General features: G+C 49.0%; 1 protein-coding gene across 3 annotated transcripts; it reads right to left on the reverse strand.

Annotated features, from left to right (window-relative positions):
- Window positions 1-596: 596 nt before the first annotated feature.
- Window positions 597-16,152, reverse strand: scml2 (Scm polycomb group protein like 2). Of its 3 annotated transcripts, XM_047030505.1 has the most exons (15): window positions 16,060-16,152; window positions 15,647-15,776; window positions 12,946-13,083; window positions 12,717-12,794; window positions 12,523-12,593; window positions 11,829-12,063; window positions 11,269-11,357; window positions 10,793-11,036; window positions 6,383-6,675; window positions 6,118-6,238; window positions 5,693-5,896; window positions 4,679-4,852; window positions 2,398-2,532; window positions 2,045-2,199; window positions 597-1,907 (listed from the first exon to the last, which is right to left on the reverse strand). In XM_047030505.1, exons 3-15 carry the CDS (start codon window positions 12,965-12,967, stop codon window positions 1,782-1,784), a joined length of 1,947 nt encoding a protein of 648 aa, XP_046886461.1. In that variant the 5' UTR covers window positions 12,968-13,083; window positions 15,647-15,776; window positions 16,060-16,152; the 3' UTR covers window positions 597-1,781. The 3 variants fall into 3 exon arrangements, with proteins under 3 accessions (XP_046886461.1, XP_046886460.1, XP_046886462.1); XM_047030504.1 differs by lacking the exon at window positions 16,060-16,152 and having other exon boundaries at window positions 15,647-15,933; XM_047030506.1 differs by lacking the exons at window positions 15,647-15,776; window positions 16,060-16,152 and adding an exon at window positions 13,199-13,664.
- Window positions 16,153-18,196: the final 2,044 nt, after the last annotated feature.

An 18,196-nucleotide genomic window follows, 5' to 3' on the forward strand; every position in this document is an offset into this window, starting at 1 on the left:
CAACATGCTTGTCAACAAGTGGAAGTAGGTATACTACCACAGGAAGTGGAGGACAGTGTTTCTGGGAACAGGAAGCTCCATGCCCCACCTAGCTAGAACAGGTCAGATTTGCATCCCAGACTTTTGTATTTTTGTACAAACATGTAAATACAACCTTTTTAACTAACAAAACACACAGACGAACAAAGAAAAACAAATGAAGAAAAGTTGCAAAGATTTCTTTCTTTTTGTAAAATGTTTTCAAAAAGTTTACATGATTGATTCTAAGCCTTTGTACATTTGGGAGCGGTGTAACACTGAATCTTGTAGTGATTATTGGTTTATTTTGGGGGTGAAATTTTGTGGGGGTCATGACTGTATATCTGGTTCTGTTGGACAGTCTGGCTGGCTGCTTAGTAACTGTGCATAGAAACGGCCAATAAATGTGATAGCGTTGAAAATGGAGAAGGCGTCAGCGTGTTGTTCATGGGTTGGGGTGTGTTTGTTTGTGTTGGTGTGTCCGCGTTTGTGTTCTTTCAAGCAAGAGAAATTAATATTGACCTGTAAATATGGGAGAAGCGACTTGCCAACAGTTTCAAAGAAAAACCAAGATGAACCAGGTTTAAACATATTTTAATTGGTGAACAGTAGTTTAACAAACAGGCATTTCTCTGGAACGTTCTGATGTCAAAGTGAGTTAAGTGTGCTACAGAACCATGGATGACAATGCAGGAAGTTGTAAAGCACATCCAACAAGAGGAAGTCAAACGGAAAACCACAACGTCACGCAAAATACTACAATAGAAAAGTCTCTAGAAAAACAAAGTCCTACCAAAACCTGAGATTCACAGTAAAGCAAAGCGGTTTCAAGTATATCAAGGTTTCAACAGCTAAGAAAGCCTTGTAGGTGAAAATGCTATTACAAAAAGACTGCTTTTGAATATACAGTAAGTAGTTAATATTGTTTTGAAAATGATTCCTTTTGACACTGTGAAATGATAAATATTCAAAGACAAATGCTTATTTTCATCATTGTTCAGAACACTCTGCCCAGACCAGTAAGTAAAATGGTAACATTCTGGCGTTTGTGACAGAACACAGTTCATCAACACACTTTATAATAGTAATACAGAGTTTACATTTAAATCAGTCACTTTATATCGATAAAGTGATCCAGTTCCATTACAGTTTGTTTACAGTATAAAATCCGATGTTAAAAAACACAACCTTTTTGGCTTCATTATGTACAAAAGAGTTTCTTCCCCAGTTGGACAGTAAAGTATCTTCTGCTACATAATGGTATATTTTTCCCAGTACTGATGGGTTGTTTGTTTCTTGCTTGTTTATAAATATTCCATCCAACCTCTCCAATCCGAAGGAAAGATATCATCACATGTCCTAGGGCAAAAGCTCCAATTGGGGAACAAATCACAGAAAAGTCTGTGTCCAATGAAATGAACAGCCAATGAGAGCTGCCATCTGCAATGAGTTCCTTGGATTCCATGGTTATTTGATTTGGAGCGGTTTCACATTGAACTATGGACTCCACACATTCATTCGCAGACATGTGACATTCTCCTGGCCAATGACAGTGTCTGTGACACACCAACAGGAAGCTCCAGGATCTGGTAGTGTGGCCTCAGGGCAGCGGGGGGGTAGGGGCTGAGTGGAAGAGAAGACTAAAGCAGGGATAGAGGTGTCGAGAGATCTGCAAGGGTGAGCAGCCCGTCGTCGTGTGTAAATGTGTGTGTGTCTGAGTGTGTGCATGTGTCTTAGTGTGTGTGCGCGTGTGTATGGGTCCTCTACTGCTTCGTCTGTTTCAGTTTCTCAATGTGATTACATAGTTTGAGGGCAGGGCCTAATTTAAGGCCCATATACTTCATGATGACGTCACTCCGCAACAACATCAGGGCCTTGCCGTCGATCTCCTGCACACAAACACACACACACAGTGTTATATGTAAACACCATCCTCAAGTGTTGTCATTCTACGTTTGGAACTACCCCTATGAACACCGTGGAACACAGGTCCGAAACAGGAAGCAAAGCAGGAAGTGTGACTCACGTGTTTCCTGAACAGCTCCAGGTGGGGTCCGAGCGTCTGTGGATCGGCCTCGTGGACAAACCTGATGACGTCATCGACGGACCAGGATGCCGGGCTGTGGCCATCGGCGTCTCTGTCTGTGGTCAGGTGGTCTGGACCAGTAGTAGAACTGGGAGCTGAGGATCATGGGAAACACACATGCAAACGCACACGCCGTGAGTGACAGGGTATAGCGTCTCCATTTGAATTCTCTGTGGTCACCAATCTGTTCCACTAGGTGGAAGTGTTAGGGTAGGATTTGGGATCCATTGCTCAGTGACTGTGGATCCCAAATCTGCATTGTTTGTGTGCGCCCGTGTGTGTGCGTGTCCTACCCTCCACTCTTCTGGCCTGGCGTGTGATCCCCAACTCAGGGGCGTTGGAACTCAGGCGGCGAAGGGGCGGGGCTTGGCCTGGGTAGTGGGAGGAGTCTGACTTTGATAGGCCGTTCTCCCCGTGGGGATGGGGTTCTGGTGGTGGAGATGACGGCACACACAGATACATATGGTCATTATCAGATATAGGTTTAGATAGTGTTACTATCAGAGAAATCATAGCTATCAGAGAGACCTGTGGATTTCTCCAGATAGGGAGATCCAGAGATATTGTCAGTATCAGTAAGACCTGTAGATATCAACAGAGCAATAGAGAGATGGTATAAAATATATTTTAATTGTCAGAGAGACCTACAGATTAAGTGGACGATTACTTGTGACGCTTTGGTGATTTTTTCCTGATTTATTTTTCTGTTGTTGTACCAAAAAGGGACTTTCTGATTCCCATCCTTTGAAGTTTAATCTCTCTTAGTCGATAGCTAAACTGCTTTAATCTGGATTAAACAGTCACAACATGAAAATATATGTAATTTTATGGTCATGGTCCTATATAGCGAATATAGGTCTTTGTGAAACTTCTTATAACCCAATAAACACAATCGTGGCTAAATAAGTGTTAGCAATTTGTAGCATAATCAGGCATGAGATTCAAGGCAACACGATAGTATCATAATTCTTAAGGCTCTGCATTATTTTATCTCCTCTGTGCCCTCGATTATACCCAATTCAGTACTTTTGATCAGTTTAAATATCTTAATCGCTGACGGGTTTTTAGCAGAAAGTCTCTTTTTGGCGCAGCAACGGACAAAGACACAAGTATCAGGGTGTTGAACATGGAGAGCAGATTGATGTCTGGTGGTTAGCAGAAATGATTGCAGCCATTTCAACTCTAGGCTACAGAGGAAGCACTGGTCGTCTATGATGGTACGCCTCAATGATTTCACGTTTCAAGGCTACATGTGTTTATTTGGATCTTCTTATATTTCTGTTCACACATTAAAGTGTTACAGTAAATGTGTTTGTTATAATGGTGTGTCAATTTGCTACAGTTGAAAATGCAATGAAAATGTTCAACTGTAGCCTAGAGACTTTGTAATGTGCGACAAAGAGTGGAATAAAACCAACCATTTTTCCTATTTGAGATAGGTATTTCCTCTGAGTGTGGAATGTGATTGTACCATGACACAAGGTAAAAGAAAGGCACATTTGAAGTTCCACTATAAAAAGTACCGTCATGTAGGATAAGATCAAATTGTTAACACATCTAATTATCGGGGGATAGGTGTAGCTGGTGAATTTGCCTCCAGGTTTGAATCCTCTATGGATATGAATCCCATTGGATAAAAAGCATCTGTTAAATAAACACGTTATTAAATGATCCCCTACTCTTTATTGCTCCTTTCCTCCAGTAGCATCCATTTGATCTTCACCCTCCTGCTGATACCTGTCGGCTGTTCTGCTATACTTTTTGTCTGCTCTTCTGCTCCACTCTCAATAACATGTGATTTGCCTTCAAATAAGAAGTGCTGCTTTCACTTCAGTCCAGGTTAGAGCCCAAACTTCGAATTCAATCATCAATGACATGGTTATCGTCATTTGACACAAGCTCCCCGAAAAATGTTGCCTCAACCGTGCGTACTACATTTGCGACACATGTGCCAATGCTAGTGTCATATGCCCCCCCATCACTACTGTCGATATCCCCATTTTCAGACAGACACACATCAGACACGAGATTCCACCACCATCTGATAGATCTCATCTTATCAGGGAGATCTACAGAAATCACCGTTAACAAAGACATGATTCTTGTTGGCTAAAGATCCAAACTGTGGCTGCACATGGTTCGGACAGCTCATCAATATCCCTCCCTTTAATCTTAACTAACAACCAATAGGTGACAGTGTTTCTCATTAGGAAAACAGACACCCTTAAACAGTCTGTCAATCAAACGTAATTAATGCTTCAACAGGAAGCAGGAAGTAGGATGCAGGATGTGGTCTAACGGAGGTAATCAGGTAGAGTGCTGTGTAAATACGATCATCGCGAGGAGTTTGTTTGTGTGTGCGTGTGTGTGTGCAGGTTGGTGTTTCAGAGACAGAAAGAGAGCATGTGTGTGTGTCTGTGTGTGTGTGCAGGCTGGTATTCGAGAGACAGTGAATGTGTGTGAGAGGTTATCTTCTGTGGGGTGTGTGTCCGCGTGTGGGCGTTTGGAGAGGGGGGGGGGGGGGATGGCACACACACACACGCACAGCACACACACGAGCGCTCCAGTGCTCACCTGTCCTGTTCCGGTCGTAGGTGCGTGTGTGGCTGGCGTAGGGGCTGAAAGGCTGGGAGCTGAAGAGGTCGGAGGTCTTGAGCTGGTGACACAGAGTCTCCAGGAAGCGGAGAACGAAGGAGGCACTGGACGCTCGGGGCAGCTTCACGTACTGGCTGCCTCCCTCCGAACGCACTGGCACAGAGGGAACAGAGTCACACACACACACAGTCACACACCTCATCTGAGGAGGAGGGAATCCCTCACTGGATGTTTGGGAGTTTGGTCTCTCTGAGGGTTAGGGTTCTTGGGGTTGGTTTGTGGGCGACTGCGAGGCCCTTTGTGACGTCGGGCTGAGGTCGTTTGATTTGATCTGATTTGACACCCACCTTCAGAATACACGGAGGCAGAGACAACGGGGTCAGACGCACACCCTTTGAATTCACAGGGGTTGGGTGAGAGACACTGGCAAACACACAAACGTGACGCCTCCCACCCACCCCGAAACTGTGTGTGGGGGGGGGTTCATTAGTGAGGGAGAGGGAGGGGAAGCAGATGGTCCAATGAGGTTACCCCCCCCCCCCCTCCATTCCCTATTCCCTTGGGTCCAACCCCAGCCCCCTTCCCAGGCCCCCCAGGGAGACAACCAATCAGGACCTCCCAAATCAGGCTATCCCCACATATCACTTCCTATTAGCTTTGCACTGGTGACATCAGCTGCTGCTACAGGCTGTCCTCAGAACAGAATAGCCCAGGGGTTCACACACACACACACACACATTGTGGATCTTCCTTCTGCCTTAAACCAATTCCAGCTGCCTGATTGACTCCTCTGTGTGGCCCATTCCTTGTGGGAGTAGGAATAGAATTATCTAGAATTGGGCATACATATATGAATATCTCAGAGAATGAGTATCTGTATATAGGATGTGTGTGCGTGTGTGTGTCTGCACAATCATTCACATACACAGGCAGCAGAATGGCCAACTCAATTCACCTTTCAAAAAACGAACCTATCAGGTTGCGCGCTCTTACCTCTGATGACCTCTCCGCCGTCTGATTGGCTCTGTAGGAAGCTGTAGAGGGTGGAGGGCTGGTGGGCGGAGTCTAGGCAGGCCTGTACAGCCTGCTGGAGGACGGCATTGACAGGGGCAGGACCAAAGTGGTCAGGAAGCTGCTGGACCAACTTCCTGTCCAGGTGAGGGCCACAGTCGCAGTGCTTGTTCACGTAGACACACACTGAGACCATGCACACACACACACATACACACACACACACAATAATAAATGTGATTAAAAGGATGGATAGGATGGTAAAAGGATGGTAACTCTTTCCTTTCATTGAGGTTCCCGAAAAACATTCCACGGTACTATGGCAGGCAATCAAACTCCATTCCTGGTATTGCTAGTATTCAGGGAGACAGAGACGTGTGTGTGTGAATGCGTGTGCACGTCTTTACCTGTGGACCCCAGCCCGTGTCCATTGTTCAGGCTGTCTGTGTGCCCCTGGCTCCCGTTGCCCCGTCTGCTCTCAGAGGCAGGGGGGGGCCCGGAGGACGACCCCAGAAAGCGTGGCTTCCTCTGCAGAACACACCAAACACACCCTTCAGCTCGCCGATCAAAGAAGCCCCCTCGGAAAACAAACCCACCCCCCAAAAACAAACGTATTTCCCCACGCTCACGCACTCCACAACGCCCCCCCGCCCCCCAGCCTCTCCTCCTCACCTTGCTCCCTGGCTTGGGGCCTCTCTTCTTGTGAGGCCGCGGGGCCAGCGGGGGGCCGGTCCTGGGGGGGGCCTCGAGAGCGGGGGCCCCGTTGACGGCCGCGGCGGCGGCTGCTTCGGCCGCGGCCTTCAGCAGGGCGATGGTCTGGATCTTGGGTCGCCGGCCCCTCACCCCCTTCCTGACGGGCAGAGGGGGCAGCGGGTGGGGCAGCCGGTAGGAGGACTGCATGGAGCGCCTGGTGGGGGGGGAGGGGCCGGAGGACACGGGGGCCAATAGGGCGCCTGGGAGGGTGACTAGAAGGATAGGACACAGCCGATCAGAAAAGGTTTGATGCGTGCGGATACAGACAAACAAGACGCGCCCTTGTGTACAAGAAAATCCGGTACTGATGATCAACTAAAATAGATCAAACCAAATGCCCTAGAAGACAGCAGAGAGGAGACAGGAAAAGGGATAATGGGAGGAGAGGAGAGAGAAGAGAAGGAGGAGAGAGAGGCACGGAGGGAAGAGGGGGCAAGGAGAAGGAGAAAAGGCAGGTTTCTGTCACTGTGTCACTTCATTCACAGAAGGGGTATGGTTTCACTCCGTCATCGGTGATTGGCAGGTCTTTTGTTCCCTCCCCTCCCCCGTGCAGCCCAGAGGTCAGGGGTCGTTTCCCTGGGAGACCAGGCAGGTAAGCCCTCCCCGCTAGGAAGATGCACAGAGCACCTGGATTACACATCGCTCTCCTCTCTGCTCCTCTCTTCCCCTGGCTTATTTCTTCAACTCATTTCCTTTCTCCTCCTCCTCCTCCTCCTCTTTCGACCCTCTCATTCCTCCCATCCCTTCCTCTCCTCTCTCCTCTTCTACTTTGATCCCAAGTCTCACATCGCAATAGCCAAGTAAGAAGTTGCCAACAGCCAGTCAAACACCCTCCACCCATCCAGTCCATCTCCACCCATACCCCTCCCTCCCTCCCCCCCCCCCCTCCATCAGTAGAGGAAACCCCCCAGAGGGATAAGGCAGAGAGAGGGGCATTGTGGGATACAAGTCCCCAGCATTCAATCTGTCTGCATAATGAACTGATGTGTATCTCGTGTCTGTGTGCGGGGTTGGCGGGGCGTTTGTCATTTTGAATCCAAGTCCCTCCTTGCCTTGAATGGAGATAATGCAGTGAACGCGCTGCCCACCTATCCAATAATCCAATTCCAATCCAGTGTGTGTGTGTACGAGGCTTTCTCCCATGGCCAGGTTCCCAGAAGCCCTGACTGGATGAGCTCTCTAAACTGACCAATCCCAGGAGGGTTTATGATGTAGTCAGCAGGTACAGAGGTGTTCAATAGCGGCCAGGTGTGATGAGGAAGGATATGTCACTTGGTGCTACCAAGGACCAAACGCCCACCAGGTCATGGCAAGGACGAGGCCCCTTCTTTGACCAGGGCCGTGACAGAACCTCTCTCCCTCTGCGCTGCCGTGTCTCTCTGTGTCATAGTGTAGGGGCGTCTTTCAGACTACACTGCAGTGTGGGGCAGGGGCATATGGACCTCATCACAACTCTGTGATTCTACTGTGACCCAGTGACCTGAGTGGGCCACTGCCGGGGGCTTGTGTGTGCGTGTGTGTAGGCGGGGGTGGGTGATGTGTGAAGTGTGTGTGCTGGCGGGCTGTGGAGTGGGTGAAGGATTTGGGGTTCACCTCTAGCCTAATCACCCCTCCCCCCTCCTGGAATATTTGACGGGGACGGGGGGGGAGGGGGAGTCTGGGCAGTGTTCACTCAGGAGAAGGAATGACAGATGGAAAGAAAGAAAGAATGAAAGAAAGAGAGGGGAAACATGAAGAAAGAGAGGGAGTCTGGGAAGAAACATAGAAGTAGACCAGTCAGAACACTTTCATAACCTAGAATGTCATCCACGTTCAGCACAGACACAGACCAGACTAGCGGCTCTATAATACTACTAAGATTACTCACTCAGACCAGACAAGCTGCTCTATAATACTACTAAGATAACTCACTCAGACCAGACTAGCTGCTCTGTACTAAGATTACTCACTCAAACCAGACTAGCTGCTCTGTAATACTACTAAGATTACTCACACAGACCAGACTAGCTGCTCTATAATACTACTAAGATCACTCACTCAGACCAGCTGCTCTATAATACTACTAAGATCACTCACTCAGACCAGACTAGCTGCTCTATAATACTACTAAGATTACTCACTCAGACCAGACTAGCTGCTCTATAATACTACTAAGATTACTCACACAGATAATTACAGTTAAGTGTCTGTTCCCTCCTTTTCAATCAAGCATACAACTCAAACACAACCTCTATACAACCTCAATACCATCACTTTACTACTATGCACACCATTTCCAACATGCATTCTGTTGCACAAACCCTCTCTGAGACTCTTTCACTACAACCGTGTTTAAAGTGTAAGAGGCATACGTGCACACGGACAAACGCCCACGAAAGCACTTTCTCACACGTCAAGGTCACAAACATGCACAAAAATCCACTCTCACACACACAAGCACACACTCTCTCTAGCACATAAGTCACACAGAGGTTTTTCTCAGGGTGGAAAGTGACTTCCTGCTAATGTAAAAAAAAAAAAATAGCATGTTCAAAGGGAAAGTTTGAGGGTGAGAGGACGAGAGAATAGAGGCGAGGAGAGAGCGATAGTGAATAGATGGAGGGCAGAGAGCAAAGGAGAAGAGACCAAAGGGAAAACCGAAAAAGGAGGACTGGAAGTCGGTCAAACGCTGCACATTCTTCAAGAGGAAATGACACAGACGGAGAGAGGCAGACAAGACTTACCAGGCCGGCACACGGGTCAGGGCTACCTCTCTGACACAGCAGCACAGTGTTACAATCCCCACTAGGAGCGGCAGTAACCAGCAGTAGCAGAGTATATAACCCTTCCGTAACCCCGCTAGCAGTTCCTCTCTGGGCCCCAGCTGGTTGCTGCTAGCAGTTAGCCCCAGTAAGGAGGGAAGAGAACCTCTAGAACACTGCTCTCTCTCTATATATCTCTCTCTCTCTCTCTCTCCACCTCTGAAGATCTACCTCTTTCTCTCTCTCTCTGCTTTCCCTCAAATGCGCTATCTCTCTCTTTCTCTCTTCCTCCAATGCTCCCTCTTTCTCTCTCTCTCTCTCTCTCCCACCAATTCTCTCTCTGCCTCTCTCTCTCTCCGGCACTCATCCACAACAAAGAGCACGCTGCAGCTAGCAGAGCAGAGCACTCCCTGGGTGAACGAGCCCCGGGCTGATTAGCATAGGGGGGGGGGGGGGCAGCAGTGAGGGGGGGGTGGGGGCAGAGGGGGGAGGGGCCCCTTATCCCTTCAGCGTGTTATCAGTGGCCCATATTGACTCTCTCCGGCAGTCTACTGAGTGGCGTGTGTGTGTGCGCCTGTGCGTGTTTGTGTGGTCCGAGATTGTGTGCGTGTGCTTGGCGGGTGGGGGGGGGGGGGGTTAGAAAGCAGAGGGGGTGCGTGAGGATTTGAAAGGCAGGGGGGTTTGGCGGTGAGGTAGGGGGTGGGGGGTTCAAATGGATCAGACTGACTGAGGCGAGGGAGGCATTAGCCCCCCCCCCCCCCCCCCCCCCCCCCCCCAGTGTAACCCTAGCCTATTGAGGCCAGGACACCGAGTGTGGGATCCACACACACAGAGGAGAGACAAGAGTTCTCAGCCCTGCTAAACCACCCCACAGGAATCCCCAATTGGACGCCCCCCCCCCCCCCCCACCTCACACACATACATTACAGAGGTGATGGGTCTATTATCACCTTTAAAAGCCTCCTCTAGCCCCGAAGACACACACAGGGACCGAACAATAAACCCTCAGACAACAGTCAACTCGCGACGGCCTCATCTAAACACAAGGTGCACACACACACACCAAAGTCTACCTCACAAAAACACACATATACAAGACTCAAGGCCAACAACTCAAAACAAGACACAAAAAACAAACACTGCTACTGCTACATACCCCCCCCCACACACACACACACATAGAAACTGGAGATAGACCAAGCTAGGATTCAGCTGATCCCACATCTGTAGCGCATTCTACTGTCGCCGTAGCGATGAACACAGGAAATGAGTTGTAAATACTCCTCTCCGGGGAGAACCCGATAGAGACCACGGACAGAAATTTAACCGACACCATCCATCAAGCGCAAAGCAAACACAAATCCCCCCGTTTTTACACAGACACACCCATTCGTAACCACATTTATTCACACACACACGTCACTATAAACAGACCCAACGCACTACACCCATACACTCACACAGCAACACATACACATGCATGTCCATACAAACAGAGTAGAGAACTCACACACACACAGTGTGCTTCCACAGATCAGAGGAGAAGCTCTGGCGCACTCTGCTGGTCAAGGGTGGCAACGACACTTACAGAAGTTTCCGGGGGGCTGGATGCTGTGTTTGGTGAGGCAGCACCATCCCACAGGGAAGATGTCTCTGCTGTCGTAGCTGCACCAGTAGTCGAAGGCCCCGCGCCAGCCGTCGAACATGACAAAGATCTCGGCCCCTCGCACCTCGCCCACGGTGGCAGGGCAGATGAGGTACGGGTTCTTTCTGTCCACCGCCTCCAACTTCATCCCGGGCTGGAAGTGGTTCTGGGACGGCCTGGAGGGCTCCTGGGGAAGGGGAACACACACGCACGCACGCACAGAGGGAAAAAACATGCAACCGTGCAAACAAACACACACATACAGGGACATGCACTCCCCTCCCCACACACACGTATTGGTGAGAGTGGAGTCCGTTTTGTTACTTTGTCAAAAGTAGAAAGGAGTGGGCTTTGTGTGTGTGTGTGGGGGGGGGGGGGGGGAGGGGGGGTGTTAGTGAAGGGCAAAGAGAGGGGATGACCTTCTTGAACGCTGCAGTAGGGGCCATCTCTGCTCCACTCAATGTCCTCAGGAGAAACATGGGCCAGGACGAGGCATTCATCCTAAAGCCTAGCCATATACACACACACACACCACACACAACACACACACACCACACACAACACACACACACAACACACACACACACACACACAAGGGAACAAAGCCAAATCAGCCTGTTCGAGACATGAGCAACACGGACACTGAAACATGATCATGTCACAACAATACAAATGATCAGTATCAAAAAATAGGATTCATGATCAAAACTGAAACGATAAGGAGCACCTTGCCTGCGATATTATATATCTAGAGCTCTGGGGGAAAAAATCTTCACTCAAAAGGCCAATTTTTAGTGAAAAATAGAAGGGTAATTACCTTCTATTCTTCACTCAAAATTGGCCTTCTCAACCTTTTTAAAAATGAAAGAAAAAGGTGCAGTGGTCTAAAAAAAAAATACAGAGTTGTATATGTTTCCGGTAAAATCTATGGATGGTGTATTAAAGGTACTCCTGAACCAATCAGAGTGCAGCGTTCTACCCAGTGGCGGCTGGAGCATGTCTCCCCTTCTCTCGCAGCTGCCGATTGGCTGGATGTCAGACGAGTCCACCAAACGCCAAAAGTCATTGGTGTTGTCGCTGCCGTCCAGGCGGAGACGCAGGCGCGTTCCCATCATGCCCATCACCGTGGCGATGGAGACCGAAGTGGAGTTGCGGGGGTCGCGAGCCTCGAGCTTCATGCCCACCTTGAAGTCGTTGGAGGGCGGGACCCTGGACTGCAGACAAGACTGGGTTAGCATCACAATCGCTTCCTCCCTCACTGGTCAGCCGTGGGCATCGATCTCGGCTCCTCTGACACACCTGTACCTGACCGCCTTTCATAAACACCAGCCACCACCAAAAACCTTGCAATTCCAATGTGAGGATGGATTTCTACTGAGGGCAAGAGAGAGAGACGGGCATATAGATTGAGAGAGAGAGTAAGTGACTGAGAGAGGCAGAGAAATAGTGAGAGCAAGGCCGAGAGAGACAGTGAGACAGAGTGAGAGAGTAAGTGAGAGACGAGAAAGAGACAGAGAGTGAGAGGGAGAGAGAGAAACATTGAGAGATCGAGAGGTAGAGAGTGAGTGAATGAGAGACAGAGATATAGAGTAAGAGAAACAGAGAGAGAGAGAGAGAGAGAGAGAGAGAGAGAGAGAGAGAGAGAGAGAGACCGCATGAGAGAGAAAGCGTACCTGTCTGAAGCAGCAGGGAGACGCAGCGATGGAGGAGGTCTCTCTCAGGTACTCTTCCCAACTGAAGGGTTCTGGGTAGAACAACAAGCTTGTTAGAAGAACCCAAGGTCCACATCAACAGAGTGCTCTAGGGTTCTCCAGCCGACACGCGTCTACGAGGAGAACCAGAGTCTAGAAGTGAAGGCGTCACCAACCAGAGTTGGACTTCTCCCCAGGAGAACCAGCCATGGTGGTGCTTCGGCCTGGCCTGTCTGTCCTCTCCTCTCTCTGGTCTGGAAGACACATGCAACATCGCTATTGTTGTTGCTGTTGTTACGGTTCTCATCGTTGCTCTGGTCGTGCGAGTCCAGTGACTGTCCTTAGAAACCATGAAAAACCATCGATCCGTCTGTCAATCGACCGATCAACCAATCAACGGCATACCTCTCAGAGGAGTCCTGCCCATGGTGTCTGGTACCTGTGACCCCAGACTGGAGACAGGTCACCCAGGTGACCTGCGATGACCCCCAGGTGACGAGGATCAGGTGACTGGCAACCCCCTAGACCTGCAGCACAGAACGCCTACAACACACACACACACAGAGAAGTACACCTTCAACTTATCTGACTACACAGACGCTAGTAACACACGCTTTGTAGGTATGGGGATGCAAAATAACAACACGCACACACACACATTCTCAACTGCTGCCACCCCAGAAGAAGACAGGGGAGGTCCGGAGGGTACGAAGGAGGAAGTGTTGAATCGGGCAGAGCCTTAGTCGGAGGTTGGCTTCACTCTGGCTGAGGTGTGGAGGAAGCCTGATCCAGGTTGTACATCCACAGGGTGAGAGGGCTGGATAGGGGATCTTTGGCTTCAGAGGGTCTTTGTTGCCCTGTCCTGGTAGGAGACTTTATGGCTGGCTATAAGGTCTCTTTCCACTCCAATGTCTCTCTTTCCCTCTCTCCGTCTTACACTGTAACTGCCCTCAAGGGATCAAAGCAGAGGTGCTCTCTTCTCTCTCTGTATTCCTCTCTTCCATCTCTCTCTCTCTCCCGCTGTTTGCCCTTTTCTCTCTTGGCGTATACTGTTTCTCCCTCTGGCTCTGTCCTTCTCTCTCTCTCTCTCTCTGTCTGTATCTTGGTCTCTCGTTGGCTCTCTCTCTCTCTCTCTCTCTCTCTCTCTCTCTCTCTCTCTCTCTCTCTCTCTCTCTCTCTGTCTCTTTGTAGCTCTAGATTTCTCTGGCACTCTCCCTCCTATTCCCTTTCCCGATCCCTGCCTCGGTGCTCCTGACGTCGGTGGCGTCTCCACCCTCTCCCACTGGCTTTCTCTCTTTCTGAGCGTGTCTCTGTTCTTCCCCCCCCCCTCCCCTCCCCCCCCCCCCCCCCCCCCCCTCCCCCCCCCCCCCCCCCCCCCCCCCCCCCAGCCGAGGGTCTTATTGAGACAGTAACCATAAAGATTCCAGAGCGGGCCTGTTTGAAGCAGAGAACCCCTTCGAGACATGAAAAGGATTCCACACACTCCCATTATCAGACCTCGTCTGCATTCTTATTGGTCGCCCTCCCTTCCAGGAGGGGGAAGGCCACGCTCCCGTGATAGGGAGTCCTTAAGAAAGGGCCGGAACAAAAACCAAACTAACTAAACGAACCACGGAGCCACTACAGAACTTTACAGGCCTGGGGTGAACTGATTCTGGAACAGTCTCTAAATAACACTAACACAGAATCTGAGAGACTGACACACTAACCCGAACAACGACAGAGACTGGACACGGTCAAAAAGGATCTGTGATCAGTAGCTGTAGGGGGAGGGGAGGACGTTTATGACTGGTGGAAGGTGTCGTTAGCTAGATGACACTTCCTGACCACAGATGGACCACAGAAAATTCAACTGGAGTTGAAGGAGCATTTCAGCTACAACACATAGCTCAAATCTTTACCACTCTCCCTCCCCCACCCCTTTATACTGAGGAGTGAGTTTAACTAATTCAAATCTCAAATCTACAAATAACTTTGGTTCAGCATCCCCATCTAGGTCTAGTCCCACATAGGTCTAGCTACAGTACATATGTCTCTACTGTACTATTTGGATTTAGCCTCTGTATTTTAGTATAGTCTTAAAATATAGATTTAGTCTCAGAATCTAATCCCAGAATGTAGATCTAGTCTAAACTAGGTAATGGCTAGGTCTACAATATTTAAATTAAATAATCACACTATTTGGGTCTAGTAACAGTATCTCATGAGGAATCGGGTTTAGTTACCTAAAAACACAATACACTGCAAGTCAATTCCCCCAATACAATCGATCGAGCACAATCGAGTAGGCATTTAGGCCTACTAAGTGCTATAAACACTGTACTAAGTACTCAATAACAGAACGCCAACACACACAAGCCACGCCAAGCCACAACTTAGACGCGGATGAAATGATGGAGAAATGGTTACACATATCCCAACAAACAAGCTATGAGTTGCTCAATCGTCCAGATGAGGCCGCTAAGTAATGTCAAAGGTGGAGCAGCCCTAGGGGGCGTGTCGCTGCCCCGGCGGGGTTCACCTCAACGGTGGGCGTTAACTGAGTATCATGCTGCGAGGTGTCCAACACCGACTGTTGTTATTACTGAAACAAAACAACACTGTAATAACAGTATAAGGAGTTGCACAACACCATACCGCGTTCACTCAATTACCCCCCAAAAACCAAAACCTTTAATAACCGACCTGTTAGTCTGAAGATTAGGTTATATGAATATGGTGACTCTTAACGCAACTAACACCGCGTGCTGAAGTGTGTGTGTAAGTGACGCATTTTGTTGATAAGCGTTCTGTTCACGTGAAATGTGTTGTCTGAAGGCTATGCGAGTCGGCCTTACGCTTCCTCGTTGTCGTTTTTTTCACTGTATAAAGTGGTACGTTAAATGTACAAGACCACCGACACGCAGCAAATCTAAACGAATAGCCAACGGTTGCTAGATTGTGGCGCTAGAAAATACGCACTGAATTGACAACAACACACACTTGGTTTTTCCTTTTCGTCACTAATTCTTGGACCTTCGGTTGACACAATACACGCTACTGCACAGCGCTGAGTGCGCTTCACATGGCTGAAAACGTCAAAGGAATGAAGCACCTCGATTCTCACCGTTTGGAGAAGGTATTCCAATGCGATCCTTCAGTTTCCATCAGATGTAGGTCGCCATATTCAGAGCAGAGCATGTCTTCGCGCATGTCCAACAGGGAACTGCAATTCACGTTGTAAACTGGAGCTTTAGCTGTAGCATTAAATAATCACAATTACGTCTCGAATGTGGCTTTTCTTTACGAAATGACACAAGGAAACGAAAAAATAGCTTGAAGGTGTTTTCAGTTTAGTCTTTTTCGGCACCGAATGACACTATGACATTGTGCGTGTGTGTGTGTGTGTGTGTGTGTGTGTGTGTGTGAGTGTGTGAGAGAGAGAGAGAGAGAGAGAGAGAGAGAGAGAGAGAGGGAGAGAGAGAAAGAGAGAGCGAGAAAAAGAGAGAGAGAAAAAAAAGAGAGAGAGAGAAGCCTAACCATCTGAGGTGACAACCAGACATGTCAATACAGCAGAGATAGAGAGGGAATCCGTCTTAGCCCGCTGAACTGCATTGTTCTAGGGGGAAAAAAGCCAGCTTTTACAGGTATGCTCGGGGAGTGTGACGTCTCAGACACAACTCTCTGGAACGCTCAGGATGCAATCCCGCCCCCTGGTCCACATGCCCGGTTCTGCTGTGCTGCTATAGGCTGGAGGGTAGGAGGTGGATGTTAGGTGGTATTTCCTCTTGTTCTATTGGTTGAGAGTGCTGCCACTCACAGGAATGCTGGTGCTGCTGGTTGGAACGGTAACGGTACGGTACCAGGATCGGGCTGCCAGCTGTATGCTGAACGCGGTTTTGGATGATAACAGTATAGGACACGTCGCAATCAGGAGATGCAAGCGGAATCTCGCTGTTCATTTCAAAGATTCTAGTAAGTGTTCATATCTATAGTGACATAGCGATGTATTGTGAATTCGTGCGGTTTCATATTATATTGGGTGTGTTAAACTAAAGCCACTAAATATTTCCTGAATGTGGTGCTGTCTGTTAGGTTCGATGCTTAGCAGAGACCCAACGGCTGAGCGCATATCTAACCTGAGGCTTTTTAACATAATCCGTCTCTGTCACCAAGGAGGATAAAAAGCAGGTTGTGATAAACACGTTTATCTCGTTGAAATATTTAAGGTGAGGTCTACATGATGCGCGCGGTCGTCGTGATCGATATGTTGCATATGCATTTTATGGCGATGCAAAGAGTGTGGGCTGGAGCGCGTGGATAGCACTGGAATGGTGGATCATAGCGCGACGGGGAGACGCAGTTATATTGCAGACTAGCGTCTTTCTCGCACACACATACACTCGCGCACACACACTTTGCAAACCAGCATCTCTTTAACACACAAACCATATCTCATACGCACTATCTCTCTCTCACACATACACACACCCTCTCTTTCTCACTCGCACACCATCTCTCTCCCTCACAAATACACACTTAGCGTCCTTCATAAACACATGCACGTACCATCTCTCTCTCTCTCTCTCTCTCATGTAGCATCTTTCACCCACACACACACCTGACAACTCTCTCGCTCAATTTCTTGCTCTCTCACCCCCCCCCTCTCTCTCTTCGTTTCACTCACTCCTGCACACACACACACACACACACACACACACACATACAACATCTCCTGCTCTCTTTCTCACACACACACTCACACATTGTCTCTCTCCCACACAAACAAACTCTGTCTCCTTTCTCTCTCCTCCCTTCTCTTTTTTTCTGTCTTAAACGCGCAGTGGCCTTCTCTTCCTTCTCACACAAGGATGGGCGACTCATCTGTCCATGTTTCCCGTGCTCCAAAAAGCAGAATATTCGAAGAGATGGCTTATGTAGCCCACATGTACTGCAGAAGTTTGATCCACCCACGAATCTACGCATGCCCACATGCGCAGGAACACAGACACACACACGCGCTTTCTCTCTCCGTCTCGCTCGCTCTCCCTCCGCTCTCTCCCTCACTGACGGTCCTTCTCACTCTGTCTCTCCCTCTCTCTCTCCCTCTCTCTGTCGCCTCTGTAAGCAGAAGGTACTATAACATTTATATGACCTGTTTGTGACTCGTTAGCTTGTCGTGGTCTTGAGCACGCACGTGATCCCTTTATTGTTGTGATCACACCACTAAACGAACGATCAAAATGCCTGTTAAGTGGGTGACGAGCAAAAGCCAACAGCCAGCGAGTGCATGCAGCAGCACCGTCACATCTTCAATGCTGTTTTTCGGTGTGTATGAGTATGTGTGTGTGTTTGTAAGAAGATATGTCTACGCAAGAGTTAGGGTTAGTGAAGTGGCTGCATGCGTGTGTGTGTGTGTGTGTGTGTGTGTGAGAGCGTGTGTGTGCGCGCGTGTGTGAAAGAGAGAGGAAAGAGAGTGGGCGTTTCAGCTAATGATCACAGGAGGGAATGACTCGGGTCACTGCATGTCTCTCACTTCCTCTTTCCTGCCCGTGCTCCTCCTCTTCCTGACTCTGGGACCTAACTGGGTGTAAGCAGATCAGAGTGGCCGCTGAGGGAAGTGATGGAGAGAGTGGGAGCGATGCGGAGAGATGGAGAGGAGGATGGGATGGAGGGA

Source organism: Hypomesus transpacificus, chromosome 12, assembly GCF_021917145.1.
Source record: "Hypomesus transpacificus isolate Combined female chromosome 12, fHypTra1, whole genome shotgun sequence".
NCBI lineage: Eukaryota > Metazoa > Chordata > Actinopteri > Osmeriformes > Osmeridae > Hypomesus > Hypomesus transpacificus.

What these genes read in the sequence shown, in the direction of transcription:
- scml2 (XM_047030505.1), bottom strand. Translation starts at nt 12,967, where the DNA reads ATGGGCAGGACTCCTCTGAGAG. An exon ending in CCAGCCCCCCGGAAACTTCT is followed by an intron (nt 6,676 to 10,792) that starts GTAAGTGTCGTT and finishes CTATCCTTCTAG; the next exon opens with TCACCCTCCCAGGCGCCCTA. An exon ending in CGGCGGAGAGGTCATCAGAG is followed by an intron (nt 4,853 to 5,692) that starts GTAAGAGCGCGC and finishes CCTCTGTGCCAG; the next exon opens with TGCGTTCGGAGGGAGGCAGC.